Source organism: Anoplolepis gracilipes, chromosome 13 (assembly GCF_047496725.1).
Source record: "Anoplolepis gracilipes chromosome 13, ASM4749672v1, whole genome shotgun sequence".
Classification (NCBI taxonomy): Eukaryota; Metazoa; Arthropoda; class Insecta; order Hymenoptera; family Formicidae; genus Anoplolepis; species Anoplolepis gracilipes.
In genome coordinates, this window is record NC_132982.1 from 4,893,041 (window position 1) to 4,908,411 (window position 15,371).

The 15,371-nt window shown below is 30.7% G+C and overlaps 1 protein-coding gene, 1 long non-coding RNA gene and 1 other non-coding gene across 12 annotated transcripts; 1 reads left to right on the forward strand and 2 right to left on the reverse strand.

Moving 5' to 3' along the window:
- The first annotated feature begins 105 nt into the window (after window positions 1-105).
- Window positions 106-4,970, forward strand: LOC140672239 (uncharacterized). Its single transcript, XR_012047867.1, has 2 exons — window positions 106-1,416; window positions 1,489-4,970. It is a non-coding gene; the product is annotated as an uncharacterized lncRNA (long non-coding RNA).
- Sqd (RNA-binding protein squid) lies at window positions 4,657-15,212 on the reverse strand. 10 transcript variants are annotated; one of them, XM_072904193.1, is made up of 10 exons: window positions 14,911-15,212; window positions 11,306-11,341; window positions 10,822-10,862; window positions 10,419-10,546; window positions 10,081-10,227; window positions 9,863-9,994; window positions 9,401-9,623; window positions 6,717-6,785; window positions 5,736-5,853; window positions 4,657-5,127 (listed from the first exon to the last, which is right to left on the reverse strand). In XM_072904193.1, exons 1-9 carry the CDS (start codon window positions 15,042-15,044, stop codon window positions 5,789-5,791), a joined length of 975 nt encoding a protein of 324 aa, XP_072760294.1. In that variant the 5' UTR covers window positions 15,045-15,212; the 3' UTR covers window positions 4,657-5,127; window positions 5,736-5,788. The 10 variants fall into 10 exon arrangements, with proteins under 10 accessions (XP_072760294.1, XP_072760290.1, XP_072760293.1 ...); XM_072904189.1 differs by having other exon boundaries at window positions 9,359-9,623; XM_072904192.1 differs by lacking the exon at window positions 11,306-11,341 and having other exon boundaries at window positions 9,359-9,623.
- On the reverse strand, window positions 10,307-10,373 carry LOC140672839 (small nucleolar RNA snR61/Z1/Z11). The gene has a single exon (XR_012047955.1). It is a non-coding gene; the product is annotated as a small nucleolar RNA snR61/Z1/Z11 (small nucleolar RNA).
- Window positions 15,213-15,371: the final 159 nt, after the last annotated feature.

Genomic DNA, 15,371 nt, shown 5'->3' on the forward strand with positions numbered 1-15,371 from the left:
TTATGATAAAATTTTATTTTAAAACATACGCAACTTTTGCAATAGATTAGATTAGATAGATTAGATAGATATATATATATATATATCTAATCTATCTAATCTAATCTATTGCAAAAGTTGCGTATGTTTTAAAATAAAATTTTATCATAAAAAGGATAAGATTTTAGATAAGTAAAATTTTGCTTAAAAATTTTTCGCAAAATTATCATGTCTCACGATCCTTTTAATTAATAAATAATATATGAAGAGAGAATATAATATATACATTTGGGCATGAATCTCGGCAATGAAAAGTCAATCTTTGCACGTGTGTATAATAATTAAATTAATTAAATCTATATAGCATAAAGCATTGTTTATTTTTCATAGAAACGTATGTACGTATCTGTATACGTACGTGTGCGAGTTAATTTATCTTAAAGTAATAGCGTATAAATAATAGCGAGTACAAACTGTACACTTTCTTCGTATGTGATTAGATGTTATACATGGCTTTAAATGTTTAAATATACGTACTAGTCAACTTTTCTCTTAGAACGATACCTATTTGAATTACGATATCCCAAAGCGAATATCAAAATATGTTATGAATAATTTTATGTTGTTCTGTTCATTGAGAATTTTTACTTCAATTTTATCTCTCTCGCTCTTATCATCTCACTCTCTGATCTTAAATTCTTGAAGCCACTAATGGTGAATTATGTGTGTGTACCATTTAACATACACTATGCCATACGTATAGCTTCTACATAGTTATGCATGTAGTTGCTAATTTAGAATGTTTGTTTTACCGAGTTATGCAAATAATGCGGGATTTTCGACAAATCGAGACCACTGTTCAAAATATTCAACGACCGCGTTTGAACATTTAATTAATTAAACCGAAATTCATTGTCATGTATGGAATTTATGTCGCGATAACTATTATACCTTGCATTATCCAGGACAGGATAATCAAATAGGGATTTGCGTTATAATTATTCATGTACATTCCGTACTATACGTTTGTATACGTTGTATTTATTCGTTACATTTCATTATGTCACTATATCAGAGATTCGGGAAAGAAGAATTTTTAAAGCGATATGCATTATAGTTATATTGCAATAATAGATATAGAAAATTCCGGAAAATAAAGATACACAAAGTATATAATTCGTTTAAATAGCCCATGGCATTTCATTAGAAAACAAGTAAACACAAGGTATATAAATACAAGGTGAATGTCATACAATAGTGATATAAATAATCGGAATTGTGTTATATCAAAAGTGATACATTTGGCTTGAGAAGAGAATGATTTTCAGATGGAAAAAAGAAAGAGACAACGTTGTATGTGTGTATTATTTGAAGCAATCTCTCGAGTGACGTAGGTACAAGAAGCTTTGAAATATGGTATGGCGAGCCGAGAAAAAAGTAAGTGATATAGCTAATATAAGAGAGGCGGAATAAAGCTGTGTAATGCGCCTAATCATATCGTGTTGCAAGGAAAAAGTACAATAGAACGTCCACTCGAAGGAAAACACCGACGGGAAGGATGAAAGCATGTGAGAAAAATAATGGTTTTACGGAAAAAGATAGTTATCGTACAATGTACAGATTATGTATATAAAAAAGCAAGGACATTTTTTTCTCTTTATAACACATGACATATATATATTTATGCGTTGTTTATGTACCGAAATATATTTATTTGAAGATATGTCAACACACACATGCGTCTAGTCTTAATATTGTATATTTCAATAATCGATCAACTTGCATTAATTTTTAAACAATTATTTATATCTATATTAAATTTAAACATGTATGACGCGAAGAGATCTATATTGATTAACTTTCTAAAATGTGAAACATAAAATTAAATAATAGATGTAAAATGATAAAAACAAATAGAAAGATACAAATTGTACATCAATTTATAAGGAATAATACAACACCTTCTAATTTTGTATTACTCCACTCTGTTCTACAAATTAGAATTTATTATTTTATTTCTCATTGCTCGATACAGATTTTTCCCAACGCGTGTTGAGATATTGTATGACTATGTGTCGTATCAAAATTGAGGCGATATTAAAGGGGATTAATTTGCGTTATGCACATCATTGTCAAAGATTAATTATGTTCTTAATCCCTGAGAGTCTGCACGTGACAGTGACACTCGATATTTCGATAGTGGCTTTGTTACTCTCAAGGCACCGTCTTACCGCACCGGAGATTATTCGCTGCGAAACTCCGCTTATTGTATGGTGCATACTGTTGTACATTGTAATCGAAAGTTACTGATAATCTGTCGAACCGGATGCGAAATTTTGAATGGATGAATGAAACTCGATAAGCGATAAAAAATTGAATTATTGAAGAAAAAATTAAATTCGACGAATAACATATTAAAAACACATTTGGATTAACAGGCTCTTTTAATTATTAATTAGTTGAAAGTAATCATTCGTGATTTTGCATATATTATTCAATATATTATTTGCATATATTATTTATGCCAATGGAAACTAACAATATTAAAATAACAATATTAGATTTTATTATTAACTTGACAATAGATTTATTGGATTTCGACACTTTAAGTGTGAAGTATTACAAGTAGCTTTCCTCTCTTACTTCCGAGATATTTGATTCGTTACTTTAGGAATCAAAGATTTCAGTTGGCGATAACGACCAGACAAAAGCACAATTGCCAGGCAATAAGCTTAATGCATCTTTTGTTCGTTATTTTCTTTGCTTCGAGCCGAATTAGTGAAACTTTATTTCTTCTTGGACGTGAGAAGAATATTTTTTCTCTCTTAGAAAATTTTGATAAAATAGAATTCTATATATAATTACGTATAGTTTTCTGTTTTTTAAAATATATGCTTTGTACGAATAAAAATAAGTGTGCTAAATCATGACGTGACAGTTTGCGATCGAAATTGAAGCAATACGATGTGTTTAATTTTGGATTTTTATTTATGTATCATAATAAATGTGTGTATACAGAAAATAATTTGTAGAACTTATGTTCGTTGTAATTTGATATATATGTATACATATATCCTTATTTAAATATATATATATATATACATATATCCTTATTTAAAAATGTATATAACTAATTTGTATTTTTTTCTTATTTTGCTCCACAATTTGATCTATTATTTAATATCTTAAAAATTTAATCAGTATAGATCTCTTTGCTGTACGTGTTTGTACTAATAAATGGCATTTTAATAATTTAATGCAAATTATTGTGCTATTACCCTATCAGCATACATGTTGAAAAGATGTTTATAGGAGATCCATAAAATGTTAAAACATATTTTAATATCCTGTGAATCTCTTATGGACATTTTTTGAACATGTGTGCTGATAGGGTATTTAGCTTTGTATTTTTTGTAGAGAAAAAAATATAAAATCGTAAACAAAAAATTGCAAATATTCTCTCTCAATTAATTTGCATTCTATCAATTAAATATATCTAGTCAAAATGCATTTGTCATCAATGCGAGAATGAGTGAGAAATGAAGTAATCACAGTTGAAAATATAACGCTATACTAAATCTGTATAGATCTGTCTCGTTTTCAAAGATTAATCACTTTAATAGCTTCTTCTCGTGTGTCAATCATTTACCAGATTCCTTTTTATAAAGTGAATATATTTCGATTAATAAAAATTATAACTATTCGTTGTCAAGATATATTTTGAAATTTACAGTTCTTTTCTTTCACAAAAACTTTATTCGGAAAATAAAAATAGACAATTTTTGCAATAATTGATATTGTATTTATTGCAGATGCATGAATCTTTCTATCTATAATCAGAAATTGATAAATATTGCTTTCTTTTTATATTACACACTTTCTCTTATATTTACACCTATTCTAATATGTATTTATATAATTTTAATTTTATATATAATAACGAGAGATTATATTTCGACTGTATTATTAATTCCTCGGCAGAAAAGTTGTAGGATTTGGAATGTGTGATTAGCAATAATGATATTAGACAAGATCAACAAATTTGAGGAGATATATATATAATCATAATTTATTTTAAATAAATTTCAGCTAACATAAGATTATCTTTTTAATTTGTATAATGTAATACTTTTTGTGACGTAGGAGCAGAACATAGTATGTACTTGGACAAAAATACAATACATTTCAATATTGCATTATTTTCAATACAATATTGTCTGTTGTACTTTAAAAATCTTAATGTGACAATTTTCTCATTTTATAGAATGAGAATGTCGATATATAAATCTAATGTACATGCGCTGTTCTTTGATCGAGCAAGAATTCTGTCTTAGCGCACGCTGCGGCAAGTTAAGTGCACCGTCATTTTGTAGGATGAGGACGCTTATACAGGGTGCGTGTATGACGGAATTCACAGAGTATTAGTTCTATAATAAGTCTGATACATCCGTTAAGTGTGTATGTGCATGTGTCAGTCTTATTTAAATCTAATATATATAAATGATTATTCCTATGTTTCAAACAAAAGTGTACATGTCGCGTTTTAAAAAGAAAAAAGATAATAAGTTACCGTATAGAAGGTCAGAGCGAAATTACAAATGTATATATGAGATATGTACACAAAACGAGAATTTATTTAATCCTATTATCTTACTAATAAGAAGGGAAGCAGTAATCCTTTCATCTCGTTTCATATCTCGCACACTCATTATAAATAGTTCGACTTATTTCTTGTTTCCTTTTCTTACTCACTATTTCTGCATGCTATGTAAAAAGTACATTGCCTGCTTATTCATATACGGTAGTTTTTTTTCCTCCACATCGTATCGTATTATATCTTGTAGACAAAATTAAAATGATCTATCAATATAATTATTCACGATATGCTATGCGATGCGGACGCAAATGCTCTATGAGAATTGAAAAATAATTTTATGTAGGTATACACACACACATATATATATATATATATATATATATATAAATATATATATATATATATGTACAAAAAAAAGAAAATAATGAATTATTTCTGTTAAAAGTCTGATGTTTTAATATTCGCTTTTTGGTACTATTGTCGAAGAAAACGTGATTTAATGGAATGATTGGACGAGTATGATCTTGAACGGGAATCGCACTCCTTAATACCTGAAAAATAAAACAACCGTTTTGAATTATATATACTTTATTTCAAACACAAGTTAAATTAATAAAGTACAATAAATACATATATATATATATATATATATATATATATACACACACACACACACACAGCATGGGTTTGATACAGACAAAAGTGTAACAAATATACAATAAGGACTTAAATCATAAAAATGAGGTTCAGTGTAAAAAAGCGCAATAAAAATAACATAGTTTTTTGTGATACACATACAAAACATAAAATATTCATTCAAAGTTGTAGGTTGAGGATTATAAGGATAAAAAATGATAACTTTAATACTCTTTAAAAACTTAGGTAACTTTATTTATAATTAAAAATAATTATTTGTAGACATTTTAAAAAATTTAAAAAAAATGTAAGTACATATATTTCACACTTTCTAACTTGTGAGAAATTGAAATTTTAAGTTTTGCCTCAATAAAATATAATCTCGAGATCTCAAAAATTATATGCATATATATTATTTTGCTGATACAAATCCGATATTTTCTCATACACAGAATCTTCTTATAACTTGATAAAATATGTAGAGATAGAGGCAAAAACATTAGGAACTTTGGAGCTGACTCACCGGCAGTTACAATGCAAATTGCATTGCAGTCGCAAATGAGGAAAATCTCCTCATTAATAGGGTTGATGCCTCTGGTTCTGACGACCACCTCTCTGCTTGCCACCATAGCCTGAACCTCCTGGAACATACCCATGTAACACACATTGTTAGTTGAACCCTCCCACCCAATTACATACAATGCTTATTTATTCTTACAAGAAACTATATAATGTAAACTACGAAAAAAAATGTCAATCATTTTTTTTTTTAATAATAAAGCTAAAAGATAGTAGATATAATACAATCCGAAAGTATCTATGTGAAGGCTACAGGCTAAGGTAGTAAGCTGCAGGCTGCGTTCCAATTCATATTTTTCCTATTTTCTTTATATACATTTCTGGAACTATTAATGGAGCTAAATATGAGATAATATTTGAGGATATATATCGTTAGAAATAGGAAAAACAAAGGTTTTTATGGAAAGATGAATATAAAATTGTAATGTTTTTTTACGTCCACAAGAATTTTTACCAATATCTAAAAGTTGATCAAGTATATATTTTATAATATGTAGTAATAAAAAATTCATTGTATTTTTATAATATAATTTAGAATAATTTGATTATGTCTTTTTAGTGTACCTAATAGAAATATTTTTTTCATCAATTCAAAAATGAAAAATTATATTCATCTCCATATGTTTCACATATATGCACATATCAACATATAACACTTGTAAAACAAATAAAAGTAAAGATAAAGAAAACAGAATATTCAAGTAAAAGATAGAGGCAAAAGAGACGAAGGAAAAGAGAAAGCAGGTAAGTGAAATTTTGAGATTTTGTGAGAAACAATAAAAAAATAATAAACTTAGATGAATATAATTAATATGCATGAAAAAGTATGTATATGGACAATGGAATATATGCTGTTTAAAATGTCATCGGTAAGGGAAAGATAAATATGAAATGCATGGGAGAGAAAGGACGCTATAATGCGTACCTTTGCCGCGCGCACCACGCCCACCACTGTAGCCACCATCGTAATTACCACCGCCGTAGCTGTATCCGTCTGCGTTTCATGGAACACACGGCATAAAGAGCATAATGGGATCAGTTATCGCATACGTACCGAGACATAAGATTGTTCATTTTCTTCTAAAGAGAATTATCTATGCGTGTGTATAACGCTCAAAAATAATCAAAATTAATTATTTTATATAATGCTAATAATCTCGTGTCTAATATACTAATTTTTGGCAGAGCAATCTTCACAAAATATATTCTGAAAGCCAGTAATTAACTGTACTACATAATGCAACGTTTTAGTATTTTCTTGTTTGAAGTTTCTGAATATAAAAATTGTGTTGAGAGAAAGAATATAGAAATTGTTGGGACATACTACTTGGAATTATTTAACAGTTATGTGAATATAAAAATAACATGCACATAAAGTTTGTCATTGAACCGATTTTATGCCATGCGAAAAATAGTTTGTCACTGTATTAGAACAAAGATAAAAATCATCTTTTTAAAAAAATCGAAAAAATTAATAAGGCAAAAAATATGGCTTTTTTTAATATATAAATATATACATACAAAACAGATCATAAGTTTCAAATTATTTTTTGATTAGATGAAACATTAGAATGCACAGACAAATTGTTCCAAGGTTGTATTGTCTTTCATTTTAAACTCGTATCAACTTTAATAGTTACAGTGTCTCTTGATTCAAACAACATGCCTGACAAGCTAATCTCGAAAATCATAGGAGATACAATCATTCCTATTCTCTTCTTATTGTTTTGAGAACATATATAATATGTTTAGCCTTTGTGTTTGGGGTTTGCCCATCGCGTTTCACATGCTCATTATGAAGTGTGGGACAAACGAGAAACAGCATGCGAGGATTGTGATCATAGCAAGATCAAAAGCAGAACCAAAGGATTTAATATATACAGTCTCATACAGAATCTTGTACAGCTTTACTTTAAAAGTCTCTATATAACACACATAAACACACACACACGTGCACGTGTACGCATACTTTGCTTATATATATATATATATACACATACACATACACATGTTGATATAATATTATAGTGAATGCAATGTTTTTTAAGCCTATGGAAACAATAACATGTTAAAAAAAAAGAAAGATACAAAAATGATAATTGAAAAAAATAATTATTAAGATCATTAATCCACTGATATTAATCAGTGAATCTATGAGTTATGAATATTATTGCACAATTTATTATATCTGCCATTTTAAATATTACATTTTATAACATAGATTAATTATACAATCTTATGTAACGTAATATACATAACTTTATTAATAAATAACAGATAAAAAAAAATTTAAGAAACAAAGTGATTGTTTCTTTATTTTAATTTAAAGATGTTTAAACTGTTTGAGAATCACAAAAGATATTGTAAAAATTTTCTCTCTGTTGTCACACATTTACTGACTATTTATTTATGTATATGTGTGTGCTTATGTGGTGTTTATATGTATGTTGATTAAATATCTCAACAAGCTGTCAAAGAATATAATTCAGCAAATTGTTAGAGTAGAGAGATTAGTTGATAATCATTCAATGATTAGTCAAACACTTTGGAAATAGAAAATTTAAAGTAGGAAATAAGCCAGATGTTCAATTTACATAATTTTTGTATCCTGATGGTATGAAATCTGTTATAGATTGCATCATGCCATACATTGAAAAACCAATTCAAAAGACATATTTCACGAGTTTGAGTTATTGGTTTACATAGGCTATATACATATAAAAGTATAAACGTCTGTATTTATGAACGTGGTTTAAATTTAATCGTTAGTTAACTTATAAAATGATAACATAAAAATCTCTAACAACATAATTATTGTATATAATAGAAATGTTTAATTTTGATGTTATCATCCTACAATTAATCAATAATTAATTGTAAACTACGTCAGAAATGGGTAATAGTTGTAAAATGATAAACTAATTAGCTTTTTACATTAATAACATACTAACTTCTTGCAATTTTTTGTAGTTTACAAAACTGACATATAATCATTAAATTAAATATAATTGTCAGTATGCATACATATATGAATGCATGTGTATATACTGACAATTTTGTACATAATTGATTTATTTGCAAACCAATACTCAAACTCTATTAAATTATGACTAATATCACACTATGTTTTATCATCTTGTATAATATATGCATAAAATGTCAACTTCTGATCATTCCATCTTTTGTACGACCGAGTATGCATACTGATAAAACAGATGATATTGACTTGTCTTTTAGCTTATTTTAGTAAAATAAAAATGTTTGCAGTAAAAATACTATTAATTAAATAAAAAGAAAGATAAATGAAAATTAAAGCAGCACACTCAGATGACAAAAGAATTAAATCAGACATAATATGCATATATTTTTTTCATGTTGTCTTAATCGCGTTTACCGAATACACTGGGACGGTAACAACGGACAATCATATATATCTGTCATTAATCGTCACTTTTTTTTCTCGAAAGAAAAAAAAATAAAACAAAAAAAGCAAAGAAAAAAATTTTCAATAATAATCGCAGACGTCGAATCTGTCGTCGTGACTCTAATTATAGTTAATAAAATTACCGTATCCACTGTAGTCGTAGCCACCATAACCTCCGTACCCACCGCCACCGTAATAATCGTATCCATATCCATCGTAGCCTCCGCCGTATCCACCTTGGCCGTAGCCACCGCCATAACTGCTGCCGTAGCCGCCGCTTTGTCCCCATCCGCCTTGACCGAATCCACGGCCTCGGCCACCCCTGGCTCCACGACTACCACGAACACCTGGTCCACCGCGCATACCAATCATACCATCGGGTTTGGGTGTTGCCTTCTTTACATCGACCTGTTTAAGGTTTATTAAGGTAATCATTGTTATATTCTTAATAAAAAATATCATTTAAATTAAAATTTTATCGCGTCAAACTTTTATTATCATATTAGAAATAAAGAATTCGTAGACATATTTTAATATTTATGATATTCATCGTTTAGACTATTCAAAAGAGAAACTTAATAAATAAGCTTATAGTATTTCATCAAAGGCTTTGTAATAAATAGTTGTATAATCGTTTATTCACTCACCTCTTTACCATTTATTGTTTGCTTTGAGGTCTTCAATAGTTCATTAACCACTTGTTCAGATTCAAAAGTGATGAAACAGAAACCTTTCCTCTGATTCTTTGTTTTGTCAAATGGCATTTCTACTTCGACAATCTACAAGATTTTTAGATACTTCGCTGTTTTTAATGGGGAATGACGATTTAAAAGTATTTGACGTGCAAAAATGTTACAATGCTTACAGTTCCGAATTGCGAGAAGAAATTTTTGATGTCGTCATCAGAGAGTTCTGTTGAAAGACCGCCGACAAATATTTTACCATGTCTGGCTTTCGCCTTCTTGGGATCAACTTTTTTGTTATTGATAATATGATCACCACCTCCCATAATCTAGAAGATTGTATAAATATTTCTTACAAAATGGTTTTTATATAATGTGATGGTTCATAAAAATATTTCTTATAAAAATAACTCAGAAAAAAATTATCGTCACATACATTCAGTAGCAGAACTGACATTTAGTATCATCATATAAATACATATAAATAGCATAAAAAATAATATAAAAAATACAAAATTACCTTATCGAGAGATTCAGCTTTAGCAAAGACAATAAAGGCAAATCCTCTTGATCGTCCTGTATTAGGATCTGTCTTGACATTGATGCTTTCAATATCGCCATAATTGCTAAAATGTTCTCTCAGTTCCTCTAAAAATTGATAAGACAATCTTTGTAAGAATTCTTCCAAATTTGTTTGACATAACACACACTCGAGTTATTTAAAAAATAATCGCAACTAATTATTATTAAGCTCAGTTAAAAATTTTTTTCACATGACAGTCATTCTCTTGACATTGTCATCCAAAGGTGTCCTAAGAGACTACATCATAGCATGCTTTTTTGTTTTATAATTTTACAATTTTTTAAAACTCTGCAGTTTTCTATTGTTTAGAGATAATTTTAGAATGTAAGAGTGTACTCACTGTCGGTTGTTTCCCAACTTAAACCGCCAACAAATAATTTCCTGTGAAAAAAAGAACAAGAAATTAAAATTAATGGAAGCAAACAAAAGGTGTTTTTAAATCTTTAATTGCTATTATGGAACCGAATATTTATGGTGAGCAATTTATAGTTTATCAGTTTAAATAGGATCGTTATTCAGGATTGCGATGTCAGCAAATTGTCAAATGTCTCTGCAACTGTGCGCAAAAAAGTTATCTGTAATAAAAACGGTAAAGATAGCGCATAGTAATGTGCCTCGGCCTCTTTCGCAAGTGACTATTACAAGTTACAAAATAATCGCGTAGCTTGATTATCACCTAGATGCGTAACTTTTGCATTTTTTTTACAATTTTTCATCGTCCCTTATTGTCGTATGCAATTTTTCTTTCATTTTCTTAACACTTTCGTTATATATTTCATTACGTTAAAAAATAATATGAAAAAAGTAATAAATATTGAAAATACCTATCATTCAGTGAATCCTGGTTAGCTCCAGCCGACCTGCAAAGCAACGGAACGAATTTATTTTACTAGATGAATTTTTAAAACGTGTTAATTGATAGTAAAAATTAAGATCGAAGCAAAAATTTTACTTTTGATAACGAGAAACGATTCCATTTACTAAAATGAATATTGAAAAAAAGAAGTATTGAATTGAGTCCTGGAAAGACCATAATCAATGTTAAGATATGAAAAATTGAATGCAGACGCGCGATATATGCAAGAAACAGACCTGTAGTGTCATTCGCAAAAGGGGCACTGGATCGACTTGATCAAAAAGATTTAGGTGAGGAATTTTATTTTAAACAAATATGTATATATATCGCATACGTGTAAGTATAAGAGACTATATATATTTATATCTATTATGCATAAGTTTAAGCTACGACTAATTAAACCACTAACGAAATTTAGAAGAGACTTCTTAATAAACACAATCACAATTCACATAGGAATTATAAGAATATAGGAGAATATCATTCCTAAAGTTACGAAAATAGCTTATACTATATATATTTAATATATTTGTGAAAAAGTTACGAGAAACAACCATGAGAAGACTGCTTTGCGCACCACAGAGACCTTGAGATTCGAATGTTTCATTGTAAAAAAATAAAAATAAAAATAAAAATAAAAAAATAAATAAAAAACTTGGAAAAAAGATATATATATATATATATATATATATATATATATATATATATATATATCTGTGTGTAAAAAGAAAAAAAGAAAAAAATCAATGCATTGAGAGAGCAAGATGCTACTATCGATACATTCATATGAAAACCCAAGCAATAGTTACTCCAGTTGACATACAGCTGCTCCTAAAGAAAATAAGATTTAATTTTTCCAAGTGGTACTCTGACTGCTGATTGGCCCAAAGAATATGGCATATGCTAGAATAAACTGCAACTCTATACCCAAAAGCTAAAAAAATTGTTTTTACATTACAATTTAACGATAGACGATTATTGATACTCTCGATTGACACATCTATGTGTATATAATATAAACCAATAATATCAAATATTTATATTTATATTATTTCTATTTATATATGTATATATATTATTCTATGTTTATATATGTAGATACATGTCTCTCTCTTTCTCATTTTCTTTGTCTCTCATTGTCTTTATAACGCTCAGTGACAAACATACAATGCAAGAATCGTCTCAAATCTTGATATATTTTTCGTTTTTTCTTTGTATTTTAACGATGAGCTACAAGCTCTGTTTTCTATCGCTTTCTGCCAGTTCATTCGACATGATAATTGATCTTTTACTTAATGTATTTTATTTTTTTAGTATCGTTTAGGGCTGGTGATAAATACCGTGGGCACCAGTCACATCACACGCCGGTAATCAGTAGCTGGTCGGGTCATGTTTTCCATCTGCGAGCCGCCCGCCATGTGAAAACCGTTGTTGATCACCTGCAGATCAAGCCACATAAACTGGAGTTAATGGCATTCCGACCTACTGGAGATTTTCGCATTGGCCCTAGTGATTCTGTGCTTTGGTCACGCCCAAACAGCATATCGGAAATTACTCTACGCGTGACCCAGCAGGCAAGTGTGTATCTGTGCGAGACTTATCAATCTGACAGAATTAACTCGACTTCCACTTCGCTTCGTGAGGAAACATGGTGAACTTGAACTTGACGTAGACTTCTCGTAATAATTCTGACTTTGAAATCACTGTATAAGGCTTCACACGGTTTCGGTTCACACAAATCCCAGATAAATGTATATACTGTCAATCGTAAGCAATTGACTATTACCAGAATTCAGCTGCAATGCAATGTACAAGGATAGAAGACTCAGCTGGCCAAAAAATTGTATATTTGAAAGTTTACGCTCTATAAAGATATTACTTGCGTGATGTTGTGATTAATCTGATCGACTGCAGAACCCACAATTTTTCTCTTTATCAATTACAAAACTATAATTAAGTAATTAGATAGAGGAATGGAAATAAGGATTTTACACAGAGTTACGAAATTTCAACAGATAAATATGTATACCTTATAACAGCACATATAAATTTACAAACTAATGCTTATTTATATTATGTATAAGTGTCTTATGTTACTCTTGCAAAATTGTAGCATGCAATATTTTATTCCAATTTTTTTTATTATTATTATAGATGTCTTAAGTATAGAGTGGAGCACCGACGTTTAGCTATTTACTTCCGTTATTTTGTACATAGAAATCACGTCCCTTGGTTCCGTAGAACACATTTTTAATTATGGATAAGAGGAAGTACATCTCCAAATTTATATTCGACGATAATACTTTTTCAAATAAGTATGCATATTCACAGTCACAAACATAAGTCTAATTATATATTCATTTCTAAGAATATAAAATTTTAAGTTTACTTCCTTTTTTCCTGAAAAGTTTTATATATCTTTAGAATTTAATTTACAACAATGCTTACCCTTTTCTTTGCAGAGATACTAATGTATTTGCAAAAAATGTAATATTGTAGGAAAGTAAAAAAAAAAAAAAAAAAAAAAAAAAAATAAAAAAAAAAAGGCAAAATTTTTTTTATAAATGGAATACTGTGGCAGAGGAAAAAAAAAATCAGGACGAGAGTACAATTGCGCATCAAAAAATATTTACACAGAGACATGAATCCCGTACCGTAAATTCATCCAACTTGAGATCTGGTTACGCTGAAAAGAATGGATTGAAGAAAGAAGAGCACAATGTTGTGCGAGAAAACGGCTAGAGGAATGAGAACTTACAATCTATAAACATCTTGTGCGAAGCGTATAACAAGGATATAAATTAAATTTTTTTTTTTTATCTTTGGCACATTGCGCCCTCCCTGAGTGATTTTATCTTTTTTTTTTTCTTCACTTATATTTGACCATCGCATTAAAAACACGAACTTTACTCCGCAGAGATGACTCATTTATACGCGCGGAATTTTTCCGCTCGATACAAGGGACAGATTTCCACGTGCTTGTAACGGAAGTGACGAGCGCGACCAAGCAGCAAAATATGACGCCTCTTCCGCCGCGTCTTAAAATTCGTGATATATATATATATATATATTTATCTATATATATATATATATATATATATATATATATATTCAGGTTTATTATCTTATACTCCACCATTGCTTCCGTTCTATTCTATCTCTGTCTCTTACGATGCTTGGACGCGCCCTTCACAAGCTCGCGTCCGGTGCTTCCATTCATCTTACGCGAGCACATTGTTACCTTCGTATTTTCGAATGAGGAAATTCTAATCGCAAATGACAAATATCGGCGTGCGCGAGGAAACGCGGAGAAGCGAGGGGCCGGTGACGACGAAACGTAACTCGTTGGCGTCGCGTCGATGCGGACGGATTACGTTTTACGGCGACTCGGCGCGCCTTCGCCATTTTGTGAGAGACGCGGTTGAATCGCACCTCGCGTCGCGAAATAATGGTCGATATATTCGCGCCGCCGGGGAATGAGAGATCCGCGATCCGCGATCCGCGATCCGCGATCCGCGAGACAATCGACAATCAATAGACGCGGGGAGAGAAGAAAATGGGCGGGTGAATTACCTGTCCTCCTGAGACTCCTGACCGTTGTCCGCGGCGTCGCCGCCGGCACCGCCGTTCTCGGCATCGCCGTTCTGCTCGGCAAAATTCTGCTCCGCGATATCCTCGCTGAAATCCTTGCCCTCCTGATCGGCCATCGTCGATCTTTCTGTATTTTATTACGCGCCGCGTAAAATAACACGCTCCCAACTCCCACGCGATAACTTGCAACACGAGTTCGAACGAAATATACCGCTTGGCGATATGTGCGTATTAATACTGCTCGAGATGCGTCCGTATCGCTCGATAGCCGAATGGAGAAGACCGGGCCTGTCGCCTGTCGCGCTTCTCGTTCTTCCTGGCTCGTGATTCATCGCGCGAGGCATTGTGGGACGCTCCCACGCTCCACCAATCGCCGCCCGTCATCTCAGGATCGTAGGACGCGCTCTTGGCTCCCCTGCTTGTTTCGGTTTCAAACATTTATT